At 36.7% G+C, this 20,971-nt stretch overlaps 1 protein-coding gene across 4 annotated transcripts in view; it reads left to right on the top strand.

Moving 5' to 3' along the window:
* Window positions 1-20,971, top strand: part of SMC6 (structural maintenance of chromosomes 6) — an 88,035-nt gene that overhangs the window by 29,291 nt on the left and 37,773 nt on the right. For all 4 annotated transcript variants that reach the window (XR_004054311.1, XM_010354839.2, XM_030921040.1 and 1 more), the window contains exons 9-18: window positions 1,531-1,650; window positions 1,751-1,849; window positions 4,874-5,020; window positions 5,914-6,002; window positions 6,179-6,343; window positions 6,818-6,996; window positions 8,008-8,212; window positions 14,258-14,372; window positions 15,918-16,078; window positions 20,001-20,136. Coding sequence is in view for 3 of the 4 variants with exons in the window: in XM_010354839.2 (XP_010353141.1) it covers window positions 1,531-1,650; window positions 1,751-1,849; window positions 4,874-5,020; window positions 5,914-6,002; window positions 6,179-6,343; window positions 6,818-6,996; window positions 8,008-8,212; window positions 14,258-14,372; window positions 15,918-16,078; window positions 20,001-20,136 (1,416 nt within the window). In the remaining variant the exon portion in view is untranslated. The remainder of the gene's footprint in view (window positions 1-1,530; window positions 1,651-1,750; window positions 1,850-4,873; window positions 5,021-5,913; window positions 6,003-6,178; window positions 6,344-6,817; window positions 6,997-8,007; window positions 8,213-14,257; window positions 14,373-15,917; window positions 16,079-20,000; window positions 20,137-20,971) is intronic.

The following is a 20,971-nucleotide window of genomic DNA, read 5'->3' as shown; positions in this document are numbered from 1 at the left end:
AAAAGTGGGGCCAGGCCTGAACCATGAGAAATTCTCATGGAAGCCATGAGAAGCCAAGGACAGAGAGATTTTGAGAAGGAACAAGTCATGACCGTGAGATGTACCTGTGGTCCGACACTACATGAATTGAAACAACTCACTGTATTTAATGACATAATCTTCATAGATGACTATGGCAAAGTGGGTTTCAGTAGCAGTGGAAACAGCCAGATTTGTGGAACTGGAAAATAAGAGATGGAGGAGACAGAGACAGTTTTCATGAAACTTGGATAGAAAGGGAAGAAGAATTTTAGAGGAGGAGGTGGTGCCAAGGGATGGGTATTGGTGGTTTTGTTTGTAGGTTGGAAAGATGAGCAAGTAGTGATGAACATGAGTCATGAAGAGGGTAAAGTGGAAACAAAGACAAAAAGATGTGATGGAAAATCAGTGAATTTAGACTTTTAAGATAGAAAAGGGGTACAATCCACGATATAGGTAGAGGATGGCATGGGTCTTAAATATGAGGCCACCTTTCTTTTGTTGCAAAAGGAAGGGATGACTGCTTTAGATTTGTAGTTAAGATGAGGGAGTTTCTGTCTGATGGCTTCTAAATTATCTGAAGCTGGAGAGGGGGAATGAATGAGGGAATATAGTGGCAGGGTATATGAGGTTTGAAGAGAATGATAATAGATTGAAAGATTTTTGTAGAATGGGAAAGTGCATTAGATAGGGAAACAAAGTAAAGTCTACAGTGTTCAGGCCCTAGTTGACTCTGGTAAGCATGAATGAAGGGGAGAGGCTGTCTACCCAGGTGTACAGAATATGAGATCTATAAACTCCAGAAATTGAATATCACGGTATTTGATATTTGGTGATTTTTAATTAATTGTTAAAAGTGAACTTAGTTCCTGGCCAACATGGTGAAACCCCGTCTCTACTAAAAATATAAAAACTAGCTGGGCATGGTGGTGCTTGCCTGTAGTCCCAGCTGCTTGGGAGGCTGAGGCCGGAGAATCGCTTGAACCTGGGAGGTAGAGGTTGGAGTGAGCCGAGATTGTGCCATTGCACTCCGGCCTGGTGACAGAGTGAGACTCTGTCTCAAAAAAAAAAAAAGTGACCTTAGTTAAGAAAATTATAACTTGTTTGATTTTCAGAAATAAATTTCTCCTGATCCTTACATTCTCTTTGGAATGCCTGCTGACTATACTTTGAAGAACAGACCATCATGTCTGTCAGATAGGGAATAAAGAGGGAAAATGGGAAAGTGAGTTTTGGGATTTCTCTATATTTGCGTAGTCCTGAACCTTTAATTCCTTTGCTCTTCATCTGAAGAGTATTTGGCCATTTTTATAGTGCAGAAATTCACAAAATTATTGGACTTATTAAAAGTATACCGAAAAATCAAGAATAATTAAAAAAAATAGAAGTTATTTTTAAACAAATCTTTGTGTAGTAGTTGTTTAGGCATTGTTTTTAAAAGAAATAGATTTGTAAAAATATGTTTTTTCAACATTAATAAAAAATATGTCCCTTCTGTTTTCTTTTTTTAAGCGGCTTACTGAACTAAAGCGCCAGTGCGTAGAGAAAGAGGAACGTTTTCAAAGTATTGCTGGTTTAAGTACAATGAAGACTAATTTAGAGTCCTTGAAACATGAAATGGCTTGGGCAGTGGTAATTATCACTTAATTACTTGTTCACATATATATGGGATCTGCAGAATATATTTGGTTATTATTGTTAATCTTATCAATTTGCTATATAATTTTTTTAGGTCAATGAAATTGAAAAACAATTGAATGCTATCAGAGATAATATCAAAATTGGAGAAGATCGTGCTGCTAGACTTGACAGGAAAATGGAAGAACAGCAGGTAATTACAGTTTTTTAAATGCAGATTTAATAGGTTGAATCATATGAAATTATTGATATTAGACTATTTATGACCCACTAAACTGGCAGTTTCAGACTGTATATTTGTCTATATTTGAATTTATTGCTTAGGTGAAATAGACCTAAACTTGTTTTCAAGGCCTGTTGTGGTAACTCTCTTTTGAAAAGAATATTCTATCTATGATAAGCCTGTCTGAGGCTAGGGCTCTAGAACTCATGCATTTTGTCAGTGGAACTTTGTTACTGACAAGACATATAAGAAGAGCCTGAAGCTTTTACTCTTTGGTTCATTAAGGACTTTAAACACAAAAAGACCTGAGAAATAAAGGGGTGCTAGAATAATATAAATTAGAATCACATTAAAGGTAGGTATCAGAAAGTATGAGAACTCAGAACTGAAAACAATGCCCAGAGATTGCTAAGGGAACTGAGATGTATGGTCCAGAACCAAGATGGCCTGCCAGAGGATTTCATATAGGTGGAAGGCAAGTGGAATTCATTGTTAGGTCTGTTAAGGTTAATTTCAGCCTGACATCTAAGAGTGCGGGTAGAAACTACCCTATCTAAAATTCAAGAAAGTCACCAAAGTCTTCCACATGGCCCTAGAGGTTGCAGAAGTTGAGTGTCGAGTAAAGGCAGTCATTCTTTGTTGGGGCTTTCCATGTGGACCTTTTTACCATTCAGCAGATCCACTCTTTATACTCACTGTTTCTTTTTTGAACAGCTTTATTGAGATATCATTCATATACCATATAATTCACCCATGTAAAGTGTATAATTGACTGGGTTTTAGTATACTCACAAGGTTGAGCAGCCAGCACCGTGGGGCTTCTCATGCTGTAATGCCAGAAGTAGAACTCCTGGTTTTTTTTTTCTTTACTCCCCTTCCCCAGCAAATGTACTCAATATGTCGGTGTAGCTTACTTACCTCTTAGCATTTTCTCTGTTTTGCTTAGGAAATTTCTTTCTGACCCCCAAGCTTGGCTGTGGTATAGAATGTAATCTTTCCTAGCTTGCTTTTTTCTGTCTGCCTCTAAGATGAGCAGATTGATCTTTTTTTCTTTTAAGGGTTATGACGTTAATTCATCAGAGGTAATAGATGAGTACGTAAAAATAGGTAAAGATAAGTACACTTAGTGATTTGTGGGCTAGGTTTCTTACTCCTTCAGGCAGTAAGTGGAATTTCAACGCTTTCCACCTCTCACCTTAAATTTTCATTTCTGAGAGAATATTCTGAAATTTTCATCAAGTATGTTTCTCTTCTCACCCTCATTTCTCAGCTTATCATCAGGTAAGGGCTTAAATACTTTCCTCCTCAAGCATTTCCAAGTCTAAGATGGAATCCAGTCTGAGTAACAGCTGCTCACCTCTTTTTTAAATGGGAAAGGAGGATCATAAGGCTAGGTGATGTTTAGTTTAGTAGGCCTTTTTCTCCATTTAAGCGTTTGCATACTGTATGTAGTAAATGGCAAATTTCTGAAGGGTAAGGACTATCTTATTTTATCTTTGTATCCTTTCCATCTTGTCTTACATAAAGCCTTTCACATTGTGTGTGCTTGATTATTGCTTGTAGAATGACTATTAAATGGAAGATTTCTGAAGAAACAGTGTCTAAAGCAGACTTTAAACTTTTGTTAATTTAGAACTGAAAAATAATATCAATTATGTTTAGTTTGTATAAAACCTGGATCCAGCTTTCATTTTTATTAAAAAGCAGTTCCTCTACTCATTGTCCTTGGGTGCTTTCATGTTTTATTGGCAGAGTTGAATTGTTTTAGGAGAGACCATGTGGCCCACAAAGCCTGAAGTGTACACTATCTAGCCTCTTATAGAAAGGTTTGCTAACCCCGATTGAAATAGTTCTCATATTTGTTCCTTCTCATCAGTCCCTATTGTTAGCATCCCATTTTGGTCCCTAATTGTCTTTGATCCATAATATTATATTAACTTCTTACTGAAATCTTTTCCTTTGATTTTTCTGTCTACCGTGTGTTCCAAGTGCTTCCAGAGTAATCTAACACGCAGACTTAGGAGATAAGAGACAGACTTAGGCTGTCTTCCTGTTGTCTAGAAGATTAAGTTGTAAGCTGTTCATTGTAAAATGCAAGGCCCTTCTACCCCTTCTTCTCATCTCCTACCATTATCCTATGAATTTAAGCTCTAACAATATTTAATTTCTAAAATATGAATACCTTTGTACATGCTCTTTGATCTGCCTCTAACACCCTTCCTCAACTTATTTCCTGGTACACTTAGATTAATTTTTAAAATCTCAGCTCAAAATACTACTTCCTTTTTGAAGGCATTCCTGACTTTTTCTGGCCAACCTCTGGTTTGTTTCTCTGTGCTCCCACAATTAAAAATAAGTGTACCCTACTTTAGCATTATTGTATACAGACTGTATCATCAGTTTGTGTTCTGTTTTTCTGCTAAATTATATCTCTCTCTTTTATGTTATCTGAGGACATTTGTTATCATGTCTTTGTATCCCTAGAGGATAGCACATTTGTTGGATAACTAACTGTGGGTTAAGATCAAATTATATTATAGTATTTTTTTTTTTTTTTTGAGACGGAGTCTCGCTCTGTCGCACGGACTGGAGTGCAGTGGCCGGATCTCCGCTCACTGCAAGCTCTGCCTCCCGGGTTTACGCCATTCTCCTGCCTCAGCCTCCCGAGTAGCTGGGACTACAGGCTCCCGCCACCTCGCCTGGCTAGTTTTTTTGTATTTTTTTTTAGTAGAGACGGGGTTTCACCGTGTTAGCCAGGATGGTCTCGATCTCCTGACCTCGTGATCCGCCCGTCTTGGCCTCCCAAAGTGCTGGGATTACAGGCTTGAGCCACTGCGCCTGGCCTATATTATAGTATTTTATATAATGTTATGTTACTGTGTTTATTTGCCTAATGTCTTGAGTGAAGTTAAATTTGTTATTGGTATATGAACTATAGATAATTTTTAAAAATTCTCTCTATTGAAAAAATATAATAATGTTATTTTCTTAAAGGTCAGACTTAATGAAGCAGAACAAAAGTACAAGGATATTCAAGACAAACTAGAAAAGATTAGTGAAGAGACAAATGCACGAGCACCAGAATGTATGGCATTGAAAGCAGATGTCGTTGCTAAGAAAAGGGCCTATAATGAAGCTGAGGTGAGAGAAATTTTCTAAACTGGAATGTTAAAAGCCACACAGCAAATATAAAGATTGTCCTTTTTTTTTTTTTATTATATTTTGTTTTTTTGAAACAGTCTTGCTCTGTCACGCAGGCTGGTGTGCTGTGGCGCCATCACAGCTCACTGCAGCTTCTACCTCCTGGGCACATGCTATCCTCCCACCTCGGCCTCCTGAGTAGCTGGGACTACAGACATCTGTCACCACGGCTGGCTAAATTTTTTTGTATTTCTTGTAGAGACAGGATTTTGCCACATTGTCCAGGCTGGTCTTGAACTCCTGACCTTAAGTGATCTACCTGCCTCAGCCTCCCAAAGTGCTGGGATTACAGGTGTGAGCCTCTGCACCCAACCTCTTCTATTTTTTTATTATTGTTTTTTTGAGACGGAGTCTCACCCTGTCACCCAGGCTGGAGTGCAGTGGCACAGTCTTGGCTCACTTCAACCTCCGCCTCCCGGGTTTAAGCGATTCTCCTGCCTCAGCCTCCTGAGTAGCTGGGACTATAGGGGCGTGCCACCACACCTGGTTAATTTTTTGTATTTTTAGTAGAGATGGGATTTCACTGTGTTAGCTAGGATGGTCTCGATCTCCTGACCTCGTGATCCACCCGCCTCGGCCTCCCAAAGTGCTGGGATTACAGGCATGAGCCACAGCACCCAGCCTTCTATTTTTTAAAGTGGAGATTTTGTACGTGAGTTGAAATTAGTGATGCTTTGAGATTTTAAAAAATGTAATGGTTTCAAATGGCCATTTTGTGCTTCATTTAAAAAATATAATCCTGTACACATTCGGTCTCTGAGGATTTGACAAAAGTAGACTCGAATGGGATATTTGTTTCATTTTAGCAAAGTGTGTCTGATTTTTTTTGTTAGGTTTTATATAACCGATCCTTAAATGAATATAAAGCATTAAAGAAAGATGATGAGCAGCTTTGTAAACGAATTGAAGAACTGAAGAAAAGGTAGGATAGTTACTTTGAAATTTTCATGACTCTCATTTTGTAATAAAGTAAGGTAGATGCATTGGAATATTATATTTTATGTATTGTTGTTAATGGAATTTTATTACATTGGCTTGTGTTCTTTAAATGTTAAGCTGTTCATTTAACATTTTTCACTTTGGGTTATTTGCTGTTAGTACTGACCAATCTTTGGAACCTGAACGGTTGGAAAGACAAAAAAAAATATCTTGGTTAAAAGAGAGAGTAAAGGCCTTACGAAATCAAGAAAATTCAGTCAATCAAGAGATCGAACAGTTTCAGCAAGCCATAGAAAAGGACAAAGAAGAACATGGCAAAATTAAGTAAGTTGCAACATCCTTAGAATGATTTTTTTCAATTACTTTCACATCATGTAGCTTTGTTCTTATATGAAGAGAGCAAATATGGTTATTTCTTCTACATAATAAGGGATCTTTTAAAAAAGATTTTATTTTTATGTTAAATACCTTGCAGAGCAGGGCTAACTCATAGCCAGTGCACCTAGAGCCAGCTGGATCTTTTCAAATCACTTTTCAAGACTTCTTATAGTTGTAGAGTTGAACAATTTCTGGGATTCCTAGCCCATCATCGTTGCATTACTTTTTTTATGCCAAGTTTTGAGGCCTCCAGCCTGTTTTTCTCTGGTAACACAATTATTTTCAAATAAATAATTCTGCTTTTGGTTTTTAGGGTAGCTAGGTGGGTCATTCACTGGGATGTAGGTGTTATGGGCAAAGGTTAAATGTTTCTGTAAAACTATCACATATCTGTCCTGTTTTTCTGCTTTTGTTTTTTAGGAGAGAAGAATCAGATGTGAAGCATGCACTGAGCTACAATCAGAGGCAACTGAAAGAATTGAAAGATAGTAAAACTGATCGACTCAAAAGATTTGGCCCTAATGTTCCAGCTCTTCTTGAAGCCATAGATGATGCTTATAGACAAGGACTTTTTACCTATAAACCTGTAGGCCCTTTAGGTATTTATCTTAATTTAGTGAGGTTATAATAAACTTTAGAAATAAGTTTTTATTTTCAGAATGATTGAATGAAGTTTTCAAAATAAAGGGATTTCATTAAAAAAGATAAAATGATGACATTATGTTAAGCTCTGTAGCTTTCGTTTTATGTTTTTAGAGCATAAAATATCCAGAAGGAAGAGAATTTTGGAAAAGGAAAAGTAATTACAGAGTTGAATAATTTGGTTCTTGTTTTTCTGAATAAATAAGTGAATGAACTAATATAATTGATTATTCAGAAACAAAAATAACAACATCAAGATATAGTTGAAGGAGCAGTTACCTGAGTTTTGGTAACCTTTTTAAAATGACTTTTCTTTCTTAGTTTCTGTTTTGGTTGGACAGCATGATTTCTAAGTTCTCTTCCAACTGTAAAATCTGTGGTTACTTTACTCTTACATATACATGGTACTTAAAAAAATTTTTTAAATCACGTTTTCTTGGAGGTTATCTTTAATTCTGAAAATCATTAGATGAAAATGCTTATAAATATATTTTGTTAGTAAAGTATTGCATTTAAATATTGTAGTAATGTCTCCTTTAAATGATATGTACCTTTATACCAGGGTCCATTTCAATGGACGAGGCTTTTTTTTTTTCCATCCCATTAAGGAATTTGAAAATCCCTTGATTTTTAGAACCCCATTGAAAGACTAGAATAGTATAAACTGAATATAGAAAAGTCACTGTTGGTTTACATTAGAGTGGGACAATTTTTTTCACAGGATTTGGTGGATTTTCTCTCCATTGTATCCTGTGGGTATAGGGGATTTCCCATTCAGTTAAAATATTATTTAAACTGCTTTATATAAAAGTATGTTAAATCATTTATAAACTATGATTAAATGATCTGTAATGTCATTTAAACTGTTTTATATAAAAATATGTCATTTATAAACTATAATTAAAGAGGAGTGATGTTAATATTTCAAAATAAGTATGAGCTCGTCTATAATTTTCTCTCACTTTTAGGAGCTTGCATTCATCTTCGGGACCCGGAACTTGCTTTGGCCATTGAATCTTGCTTAAAAGGGCTTCTGCAGGCCTATTGTTGCCATAATCATGCTGATGAAAGTGTCCTTCAGGCACTCATGAAAAGGTTTTATTTACCAGGGACCTCACGGCCACAGATAATAGTTTCTGAGTTTCGGAATGAGATATATGATGTAAGACACAGGTAAGGCATTAGTAATTGAATATGTTTCTGGCTTTGCTTAATCATATGCAGGACTGGAAACAGTTAGAACACTTTTAATGTTAATCATATCTTTACCCCTGATTTGTAAAATTTCATCAAACCACTTTAATTTCTGTCTAGGTATTAGTTCTAGGCGTTAGAGAAACATAGATAAATATTCCCTACCATTGAAGTTCTTATATGTGGGAGACATTACAGGGAAACAGATGTAGTATGGCTTAGAAATTACACCCGTGAGGAAAATGATATGACCAAATTAAGAGGGAGGGCCTAAGGAAGAACATTGGTGCTTGTTACACACAATTAAATTCTGAAGGTGTTCCACAGAATCCATAAAGACAGTAATTGTGTTCTTTGATGACCTTAACAAGTCTTTTCAAGGGAGCTCAGTACCCAAACTGGCCTCTTTGCTAACTGCTGGCTAACACTTTAAAAATGAACGCAGGCCAGGCACGGGTTCATGCCTGTAATCCCAGCACTTTGATAGGCCAAGGTGGGCAGATTGCTTTAGCTCAGAAGTTCAAGACGAGCCTGGGCAACTTGGGGAGACCTGTCTACCAAAAATACAAAAAAAAAGCCAGGCTTGGTGGTGTGTGCCTGTGGTCCCAGCTACTTAGAAGGCTGAGGTGGGAGGATTGCTTGAGCCTAGGAGGCAGAGGTTGTAGTGTACAGTGAGCCGGGGTTATGCCTCTGCACTCCAGCTTGGGTGAAAAATGAGACCCTGTATCCAAAAAAAAAAAAAAAAAGTATATATAGCTCTATTCCCAGATTACATTTTAAAATTTCTTTTCTCTCCCATCTCCACTTTTTAAAATAAACCTTCTTTTTAATTAAGTCTTAATGCTGTGTCTCTCATATTTGGTAAATTTGTGTGTGTAATTAACTCATGTTAATAGGTAGACAAGGAAGAATTCAGAGAGGAGATGAGAAATCATCAGGTATTTAACTGATGAGTTTGTCAAGTGATAGAAAAAGTTAATTGCCTTGTAGGCAAATAGAATTCTGTGTGTAAAACGTGTGGAAGCATGACATTGGGAGTTATTCTGCAAAAAATAGCATTTGCATTTTTGATAGGAAGAAACAGATTAGCAGAGAGATTTGGACAAAATAAAGTTTGTTAATTGAATGCAAGAGAAGGAAAAATCAGGATGACTTCTAGGTTTCTGGCTGGAGTGACTAGCTGAAGGATGCCATCAATTGTGAGGAATGTCCTCCTTGAATCCGATCTGTCATTTTGGGACCAAAGAGAATAGTCCTGGCCATTCTGGCAGGGCCTGCTCTGTGAACTGCCACGAGGACTCTGAAGAAGAGTGCCTGATGCTGCCTTGCTGGCACATTGTGTGTCCCAGCCTGTGCTTCTAGTCACTTAGCCATGAAACACATGTGACAAGGGATCCAATGTGTGTGTCATAATGCCAGTTTTCTTGGAAGTAGGTGAGTTTGTGTGCTGAGAACAAGGGCCTCAGGAGTTCGTAGGAGGTACCTTCTTTAAGGGTTTAGATTGGCTGCCAAGGAGAATGAGAGAGGAAGCTGACTCAAAGTCTGTTAAGATACAAAAGTCTAGTGGCTGCAGGATTTTTCACTGATAATGTTTCTTTAGAGATGAGTGGAGGGAGAGTCTGTACTGTTAGGTAAATATTAGAATGTTTTAGAGTGGATAGGTGTTACAGAAAGGGAAAAGGGAAGCAGTTGAGTGTATTGTTGACAAATTAGTTTAAAGAAAGAGAGGACTGGGAGAAAGTGTTTAGACCCACCTTAATAAAGTTAGAGAACATGCTTAAAGGCATGATAAGTCTGGAAGGAGAGGAGGTTGTGGTAAGAGTGAAAAATTCAAGTTGAATGGAACAGGTCTAGGGGATGACAAAGTCCGTGTTTTGGCTTCAGAAGCAGGTAGCTAAAACGCAAGTTGTTGAAACAGTGGAAGAAACTAGATTGTAATCCTCTTGGGTGTTCACAGGATATTGACAAGAGTCTTGAGTACGTCTAACATTCTGTTAACTGTACCTGCCTTGTAAACATTTTGAAGGGGTGATTTTTTTGTGTGTTTGAAGAACTTTTTCGGTATGAATTATGGTTCAAATGCTAAATTTAAAAACTGGCTATATTATTTTAATGTGAAAAATAGTAAAATATTATTAGAGTTTATAATGCATCAGATACATAGGACTCATTTCAATCATTTAGGCTTATGCTAGATAACTTTAACAGAGGTACCTAGGAAGGTGCCTAGCTCACTTTTCCTATAAAGATGGTCTTGTTTCTTCTTCTCAGAGGACATAGAAGCTACTAAACTACTCCTCCTGCTATTATGCCTGCGTTTGTACATCTTGCCCCCATCTCAAGAGAGATTCTTTCTGTCTGAGGCTAGTCTGCTTGTACCTTGAGTCACATACTTTCTTGCCTGACTCATTAACCATTTAAAAAAATTATTTCAGCTCTCCTGAGCCTTAAACTTTCCCGTTAAAATTTTCTCTCTGTTTAAAACATGGTAGGTCTCTGATTTGTGTTTCTCCTTTTAAAAACACACCCCTCCTAGGGAAGACTGCATTCACTCATAGACATACCACTCTAGGTCCCTAAATGTTAATTACATTCTCCAATTGTTTCCTTGTTGCGGAATCCAGTTGATATTTACCTTCTCTCAAGCATTAGATACTATCAAATACACCTTCCTTCAAACTTCATATTCCTTTTGTTACTATGACACCATTTTCTTGGTTCTCATACTCTTTAGGTATTTCTCAGCCTATATGTGGGCTTTTCTTCATCTCCTTCTGGTGCTCCCTACAGCTCTCTTCATAGTCTGTTGTATCTTCTCACTTTATATTTCTTATAGTTGGAAAATTAAAAATACACCAAATTTAGACCAGTCACAGTGGCTCACACCTGTAATCCCAGCACTTTGGGAGACTGAATCGGGTGTATCATTTGAGCTCAGGCGTTTAAGACCAGCCTGAGTAATGTGCTGAAACACCGTCTCTACCCAAAATACAAAAATAAACTGAGCATGGTGCTGTGTGCCTGTGGTCCCAGCTACACAGGAGCCTGAGGTGGGAGGATCACTGGAGCTCTGGAAGTCAAGGCTGTAGTGGGCTGTGATCGTGCCACTGCACTCTAGGCGACAGAGGGAGATCCTGCCTCAAAAAAAATAAAATAAAAATACACCAAATTTGAATCATGTTTTTTTCCTATATTTTAACTTAGTGGTGTTTTTCCTTTTCCTTGACTTTAGAAGTCACATCTTTTTATCAAATGATTTAAATATAATTAGGATGGAAAAATCATTTTGTCCTGTAACTCCACTTACCAGTGAGGCCTATTATACTTGCCTAGATTTTCTATGCACTTTTTCCTTTGTCAGTATGTTTTGTTTTGACTTTCTGCTTAACATTGTTTGTGACCCTATGTCCTCTTATCTTCTTCTTGTCCCCTGTCACCAACATCTCATTACTAATGTTCCTTTCTACTTTTTGCTCTGCTAGACTGATTTTGTATCCTCCCTCAACATACTATTAATTGTAATATAAGCCAGTATGAAGTAAATCCCAGGGACTAATAGCAAAAGGAAGAGGTAGTTGTGACTTGGTGCTTTAGAGCAAACTGGTAGTAACAACTTCATGTAATGATGGCCTGTGGCTGCCCAAAAATGGTGACTCCTTCCTAGTGTCAAAACCTGTGCTCTCCACAGGCTGACGAGAGTCAGAACTGCCCACCACATCCTCCCCCCTTAGACTCCTACTCCCTTTCTTTATCTCCTTGTTCTCTACTTTGTTTCATTGACTACGTGACATTTCTAGAGCATCCACACCCTATTCTTTCTTATCCTTGTTTTTATTTCCACCTGAAATCTGTCCTAAAAAGCCATTTAGCTGCTACTGTCTCTTTTCTCTGCTTTCCTTTTCAGGAAAAACTCAAAGGAGTTGTCTATGTCTCTAATTTCTCTCTACCTTCTTTCTTGAACCTTCTCCAGCCAGACTTTATAATTTCATCGCATACCAAAACAGCTCTCATCAAGGCATCAGCAAGCCTCACTTTGCTTAACTCAATTAACTCAAAGTCATTGCTATTCACTGATTTTACTTACTGGCAGTATTTGCCCTTGATCCTTTCATTCTTCCTGAACACTTTTTCACCTGGCACCAAGGGCCACACTCTTCTCCTTTTCCTAATTCTCTAGGCATTCGTTTTTGGTATCTTTTGCTGCTTTCTCCTCACTACTGACTGTACCAGTGCTCCAGAACTCTTCTTGGCCTGCACTTCTCCCTAGGTGAACTCATCTGATTTCATGACTTTACAGATCATACATTGATGACTGTGAAACTATGTTTGTAGGTTGCCTTTTTCTTCTGAACTCTAGGATATAATGTACTTAATATATATTTTCCACTCAGATGCCCAATAAGCATTTCAAACTTAACATGTCTGAAAGCCATACTCCTGATTTCCACCCCAAAACCTGCACTTTCAGTAATCTTCTCCATCTTCATTTCCCTATTGCAGAGTCCTTCTTGACTCCTTTCTGCTACCCCACATCCTACTGGCTGTACTTTAGAAATATATCCAAGATCTGACCACTTGTGTGGTGACTACACTGGCTCACGCCATCATCTTGTTTCCCTTGAGGATTCACAGGCTGATCTCCCTGCTGCTGGTTACTTGGCACCACAGTTTCAGTACAGCAGCCAACGTAAAGTCAGGTCATGTTGTGCCTCTGCTCAAAGGACTCTAAACTTCGCTGTTTTCCTTACCACAGGCCTGACTGTGACCTCTAGGCCTGGATGATCTGTCCTCTCACCATCTTTCTTATCCTGTCTCTAGAAGCACTTCCCTCCTTCATCTGTCTGCTGTGGCAGTCTGTCTCCTTGCTTCTCTGACACACCTTTTAGGGTCTTCATGATTGTTCTTTCCTCGTCCAGAATGGTCTTCTAAGTTTACTTATGTGACTCTCTCATTTCCTCAGGTATCTGCCCAGTGTTATCTTAGTGAGGCTTTTTCTAGTCTTTGTGTGTGTGTGTTATGCCTTTCCCTTCGTTCTTTTTCTTTATTCTCTGTCTTCCTTCAAAAAAATGTAAGCTCCATGAACAGGGTGTAGTCTGTTTTGTATACTGCTCCCTTTATCCTCTGGAACAGCACCTGGCACAAAGTAGGTGCTCACTAAATATGTGTTGAATTAATGGATGAGTAGGTATAAAACATGCATGCAAAGATACTTTGTTTTGGAATTCTAGGACTAGAAAAGCACTAAGAATGCTACCACTATCTCCTCCTCAGCCATTCATTGCTCCTGTACCTCCTATTCTTAGTGTGTTCATTTTTCAGTGCTATTAATAGCTTACATGTTTACATTTTAGTTGAAAGACTGTCTCTTTCATGAGCCCAAATTACAATTCCTAAGAATATCTTTTCTTTCATATTTCCTCTGTGTTGGTAATAAACTTTGCTTCAATTTTTCTTTTCTTATGTCGGGGAAAAAAATGTTTAGCTATTTATAATAAATTTTAAATAATTGACTTTTATGTTTATGATAACTGTATGAGATTTAAGGAAATTGTAATTATTAATTATAGTAGGCAGCAGGGCATATTGATTAAGAAGCTAGACTCTAGAGCTGAGCTGCCTGGTTTAAATCCTAGCCCAGTTACATAACTAGCTTCATGATGATGGAGAACATACTCAACTCTCTGAAGCATCCTCATCTGAAAAAAATGTGGAGAGAATAATACTATTTATCTTATGTGATTGTTATAAGGATTGAATGAGCTAATATTTGTAACATGCTTAGAACAGTGCCTAACACATAGTATTATATAAATGCTAAATAAATAAACCTCTATATATTTGAAAACCTGTGTTTTCAAATGTTACCAGGTATTTGATACTGTCTGGTTATTTATAATCTCCCCGTTACAAATATATATGGAAATATAAATACTCTATTGTATGTATATATATACACAGTTTTCATATGTATATATTTATAATTAAAATTTGTTAAGTTAATCCTTCTGTCTTTTTGTCTCCTAGAGCTGCTTATCATCCAGAGTTTCCAACAGTTCTGACAGCTTTAGAAATAGATAATGCGGTCGTGGCAAATAGCCTAATTGACATGAGAGGCATAGAGACAGTGCTACTAATCAAAGTAAGACCACCAGATCTTTGCTGTATTTTATGTTATTGTTAAATTTTTAAAACTGAAGATGATTTTATAAATTCCAGTTCTCCTTTTATCATAGAGTTGTTGATGTGTTTCACTATTGTACTTTTACCTGATAGGAAAATCGATAGGGTAATATAGAAACTGATTGATTTGTATGTTTTCTGCCCCATGGAACTTTATAACTTTTGGCTGTTCTTTATAAAATCATTTCACAAACGCATATTATTCTTTTGGTGCATGATGTTATGACATTTTTTTGTTCAGGCCGGGCGCGGTGGCTCAAGCCTGTAATCCCAGCACTTTGGGAGGCCGAGACGGGCGGATCACGAGGTCAGGAGATCGAGACCATCCTGGCTAACATGATGAAACCCCGTCTCTACTAAAAAATACAAAAAATTAGCCGGGCGAGGTGGCGGGCGCCTGTAGTCCCAGCTACTCCGGAGGCTGAGGCAGGAGAATGGCGTGAACCCGGGAGGCGGAGCTTGCAGTGAGCTGAGATCCGGCCACTGCACTCCAGCCTGGGCGACAGAACGAGACTCCGTCTCAAAAAAAAAAAAAAATTTTTTTTGTTCATTCTTGTTTAGCTGACAAATTTATTCTTTATTTGCCCTTACAGGTACATATATTATTATCATTCTACTTAAATTAAGTATTTTGCTTGATATGACTTCTTTTTCGTATAACTTTGTACTCTGTTAGATAAATCAATATTTACTGTTTATCTGTGTAGGTATTTTTATGTGCTTGTTAGATTAGATCACCATATTTTGTTTCCTCTGTTGGCATAAATTTGCTGAGAAGGGACAAGGTGATTTATATTGCCTTGTTATTTGAAACAAATCTGTAATCAAGACAAAAGTCTTTTTTTCTCATTAACAGAAGCTAAGAAGGGTCTAGATAACTCAAATGTGTGTGTGTGTATATATATGTTCATATTGTAATTATTTGTGTGTTCTCTCATATTTTGGAATAATACTTGACAAAAAAAATTAATAAAGCCCTGTTATAAAGGTCTGTCCCCAGAGAGGTTGATTAGGCCTTAATTAACCTAATCTTCTTTCACTTCCTCCAGGGCTTAAATATTTCCAGACTTTCCGTACATTTTTCAGTATAGTAATCTTTTATTGGAATTTGCTATTCATTCGTATCTTTTCTAGGGTGTAAAAGTCATTTAGAAAAAATAATTAGTATGAACTGGTCTAAAGTCTGTATTTTCACATTAAAAAGCACTTAAAATAGTTTTAACTTTTAAATGGATAACAACACTCAAATTTAAAAATAAATATACACCAGTTTGTCATGAAGCCTTGTTTACTAAACCGTTTTAAGACTTTTTAAATAGTTTTAATTCTTCTAACCTTGAAAGTTTTAAAATTCTTACATTTAACTTTATAAAATTATTTGAATGTTTTAAAAAGAATACTTGAATCATATTAAAATAATAAGGACGAGTAACATTTTGAAATTCTGTACATCAGAAAAATTTTCACATCGTTTTAAAAAATTTATTTTTTTCTATTCTTTTAGAATAATTCTGTAGCTCGTGCAATAATGCAGTCCCAAAAGCCACCCAAAAATTGTAGAGAAGCTTTTACTGCTGAGGGTGATCAAGTTTTTGCAGGACGTTATTATTCATCTGAATATACAAGACCTAAGTTCCTAAGCAGAGATGTGGATTCTGAAATAAGGTTAGAGTCAAGTTTAACTTTACTGTATTATTCCCACTGCTTCCTTTGGGGTTCATTTTCTTTCATATTACTCTTTCAGTGTTGTTTCAGTGAGGACGGGAGTAATCTGTCTCAGTGCTTAGTCTTAAAACATCACTTAGCTAGTTATAGAATTCGAGGTTGACAGTTATCTTGCATCACTTCGACAACAGCATTCAGGACTGATAATCCAGAACGTATTCCCTCAACTAGCTCATTTGTACACTATTTGTTGCTTGTCCTCAAGGAGATAGGAGCTTGACTCAGAATGTAAATCAGCTACATTACTGTGCTCACTGTTTAATTTTGCTGATTTGTCTAAGAGAGGATACAGCAGGCTGGTTTACATTCTGGCTCAAGCTCCTCATAATGTCCCTGATTGGTACTTTGAGTTGCACAGTTCTAGAAAGAAGGTCAATTGACATGATTAGAACACATGCCTAGGAAAATACAGCTGCTAGAAGAGACAAATTGAGAAGTTAAACGAAAAACTAATAAGAGATTCAAGAACATGCAAAAAGACATTTTGGTATCAAAAAACAACCCCATGATTGCTTAACTGAATTCATTCAATTGATGAATTGACGGGTTGGGCCTGAATTAATGACTTAGAAGATCTTCAGTAGAAGAACTTAGGACTTAAAAGAAATATCTAAGAAAACTGAGCAAAAAAAAAAAATTATAAATGACTTGTATGTGTAGGGGAAATGAGAGTTTTGTTGAAATAGATTTCTTCTAGTCATTTTTATGTGATTATGAGAGCAGAGGAAAGGAAAATAACCATAATACCATAATGGATGTTGGAAAGTTTAGTAAAACTTCAGTTAGCAATAGAAAAAGTTGAATGACTAGCACCTTGGTGTTGTGGCACTTGCTTTTGTTTATTATCTTAATGCAGTTTTCAGTTATAAAAGTGCACATAATGTGTAACCAAGCCCTTAGAATGATGACCAGGGTGGTACATAAAAAAAATTACGTGTGAATTTTTGAGTTGTTAAAACGCTGTAACGTTTTAATGTAATCTTCTGAAGTATGCTCTTAAAATTTTATTCTTTTATTTGTTCTTCAAACAACAGATATTTAATGGCTATCTAATATTCCAGTCACTAATCAAGGCACAAGACACATAAGGAAACAAAATATTGATATACATAATTTCTCTACTGGATCTTAAATTAAGGGGAAGATAGACTATAAATGAATACTAGGTTGGGTGGTGATCAGTGCTGTGGAGACAAGTAAAGCATAGTATGGGGCAAGAGAGTGACAAGTATACTATTTTAGATAGGCTTTCGGGGAATATGTATTCATCCCACACAAACAACTCACATACTCAGCTCAGGCTTAATATAGTTTTCATTAGGTAACATGTTCTCTATGTAAAAACTCATTTAAAAAACTAAGGAGGAACATTCTATGAAAATGTATAGGAATTAGTTTTACCCAGTGAAAAGAAAGTTGTAAAATTTATTAGTTTTATTAATGCAGATTACATTGATTGCTTCAATTTATTCTATATGTTCAGAAAAATTATATAATAACAATATTGTCTTGCTTATTTTGTTGGTTTTCATTTTTGGTTTAGGCTGTAGTTTCTAAAGTTTGTTTACTTGGCAATTTTTTTTTTTTTTTGAGACAGAGTCTCACTCTGTCACCCGGGCTGGAGTGCAGTGGCAGGATCTTGACTCACTGCAGCCTCTGCCTCCAGTGTTCAAGTGATTCCTGTGCCTCAGCCAACTGAGTAGCTGGGAGTACAGGCAAGCGCCACCATGCCCAACTAATGTTTGTAGAGACAGGGTTTCACCATGTTGACCAGGCTGGTCTCAAACTCCTGGCTTCAAGTGATCTACCCACCTCCACCTCCCAAAGTGCTGAGATTACAGGGTTAAGCCATTGCACCTGGGCCGGGCAATGTTTATTTTTATTTTATTTTTTTTTTGAGACAGGGTCTCACTCTGTCGACCAGGCTGGAGTGCAGTGGTGTAATCTCGGCTCACTGCAACCTCCGCCTCCTGGGTTCAAGCTATTTTCCTGCTTCAGCCTCCTGAGAAGCTGGGACTACAGGCACATGCCACCACACCTGGCTAATTTCTGTACTTTTTGGTAGAGACAAGGTTTCACCATGTTGATCAGGCTGGTCTCGAACTCCTGACCTCAAATGATCTGCCCGCCTCAGCCTCCCAAAGTGCTGAGATTACAGGCGTCAGCCACCATGCCCAGCCATTTTTTCTTTTTTAAGCAAAATTACTATTTGTTAATAAAAGTTTAGGTTTATATATGATAAAATAAATATTTCATATTCAATCCTGAGGAGCCATATTAAATTTTTCTCCTGGCTCCATTTTTATCAGAAATTGCACTATTCCTTTCCCCATTTTTATCATTTATTTAGCTAGCATTTATTGAGCCTTTTTTTTTAATTTAAAAATTCTAGCAAGGTAGCATGGTTATTTTACATACCAGTAAATGTTGTATATACTATTATCTTATGTACCAGTAAAAAGGAAATAAATACTAATTGAACCACAGACTGCAAAATGGTTTCAGATTTCAGAGATGTTAAAATGTGGAGAAATATGCATCTCAGTGGAATATGGCCAGCTCCAGGGAATATCCCCCAGACTGGGGAAAAGTTGTTCTTAACTGCAAAGGTAGTTCTCTTCCACCAAGCACACAGCTTTGGAAGACAGATACTTGGATTAGTGAGGAAAAGATCACTTCTGAAGCCAGTTGACTCTGCCATCTGGGGACCCTTCTTTATGAATTTGGAATCCGGTACTTTGTTTATTCTCTGTATCTTTTTATTGTCGTCGTCTTCTTCCCCTTCACTCCTCACACACTTCACTCCTCGTAGTGTTTATTCACCAACAGAAGTATTAAGCTATTAGTTTTATCTGTTTTAATCACTCTCTGTGCCTTTTTGTGTTTTTTATCTTCTCCCCTAGTTGGTCCAGCTGATGAAAAATTAAGAGAATACAATTCAGTTATCTCTTCTCCCAGATTCACTGTTATGCTCCTGTAGTACTGTGGATATATAGTATAGTGTCCTGTTCACATTTTTATGTTATAGTTTATTTCCTGATTTTTTTTTTTCAGAGTCACATCTTAATTCTGTTTCTACTTCTGTCTACCACTATGCATAATACTGGCACACAGAAGTCATAAGTACATTTCACCCTTGAACAGTGCAGAGGTTGGGGCACTGACTCACAGTGCAGTCAAAGTCTGTGTTTAACTTTTGACTCCCCAGAAACTTAATAGCCTACTGTTGATTGGAAGCCTTACTGATAACATAAGTAGTTGATTAGTATATATTTTAGATGTTATATCTATTATGTACTGTATTCTTATAATACAGTATATACAGTACAGTATATTATACAATATACTACAAACGCAGTATATTATACCATACAGTGTATCACATATTATATTCTTACAACACAGTTAGCTACAGAAAAGAGAATGTTAAGAAAATCATAAGGAAGAGAAAATATATTTACTATTAAATAAAAGTAGATCATCATTAAGGTCTTTATCCTTATTCTTCACATTGAATAAGCTGAGGAAAAGGAGTGGTTAGTCTTACTGTGTCAGGGGTGACAGAGGCAGAAGAAAATCTGTGTATAAGTGGACCCACATATTTCAAACCCTGCTTTGTTCAAGAGTAAACTCTACTTGTTAAGGAAATAAGTAAAACTTGATTCCTGTTTAGAATGTTTTTTGAAATGTCTGCAGTAGATTTTCATGATTAATAGCTTGGTAGGATTGTAGAACTGGTTTAACTGAAAAGGATTTTGCACATAACTTACTGTAAATAAGGCTTTCTTTGTAAAGGTCTAAAGTATTTGTAATATTGAGAAAAAGTTTTGAAGTATTTTTTATCTTCTCCTTTCCTATCAAGTGACTTGGAGAATGAGGTTGAAAATAAGATGGCCCAGATATTAAATCTTCAGCAACATTTATCTGACCTTGAAAAAGATATTAAACGCAATGAGGAACTTCTTAAAAGGTGCCAACTACATTATAAAGAACTGGAGGTAAAAAAATAAATAAACATTCTTTTGTTTTTTTTCAACTTACTACTACCAAGTTGATTTTAAGATCCCATTATTAACTTCGAGTAATTCTCAGATGTTTTGGCCTCAAGCCCCTTTACACTCATCATAGAGGTTTCATTTCTGTGGGTGTATCTATCAACGTTTACATTTTTAAAAATTAAAACCAAATTTAAGAATATTTATTAATTCATGTATTAGTCTGTTTTCATGCTGCTGATAAAGACAGAGACTGGGTAATTAATGGACTCACAGTTTCACGTGGCTGGGGAGGCCTCACAATCATGGCGGAAGGCAAAAGGCACGTCTTACATGGCGGCAGCCACGAGAGAAAGAGAGCCAAGCAAAAGGGGAAACCCCTTATAAAACCATCAGATCTCATGAGACTTAATCTACCACAAGAACAGTAGAGGGGTAGCTGCCTCCATTGGTTCAGTTATCTCCCATCAGGTTCCTCCCACAACACATGGAATTATGGGAACTTGAATTCAAGGTGAGATCTGGGTAGGGACACAGCCAAACCATATCAAATCATTTAAAAATAATAATAAACTTAGTTAACAGAAATATTTTTTATTTAGAAAAACAGATTTTTGAAACCAAAAAGATTTCGTGAGAAGATTGGAATATTTTTGTAAGTCTCTAATGTTCAGTTTAATAAAATTCAATTAAATAGTTGTATCAGTTTTTGCATTCAGTCTGTTGTGATATTACAAATCATACATTTATAAACCTTATATACACTTATGAGAAAATGCTAATAAAAATGGCAAATAATGTCTAATTATTTTTATGAAAATAGTGTTGGCCTCACAGA

This window comes from Rhinopithecus roxellana, chromosome 17, assembly GCF_007565055.1.
Source record: "Rhinopithecus roxellana isolate Shanxi Qingling chromosome 17, ASM756505v1, whole genome shotgun sequence".
Classification (NCBI taxonomy): Eukaryota; Metazoa; Chordata; class Mammalia; order Primates; family Cercopithecidae; genus Rhinopithecus; species Rhinopithecus roxellana.
The sequence above is the reverse complement of the archived record's forward strand: the minus strand, read 5'-3'. Positions and strand labels throughout refer to the sequence as shown.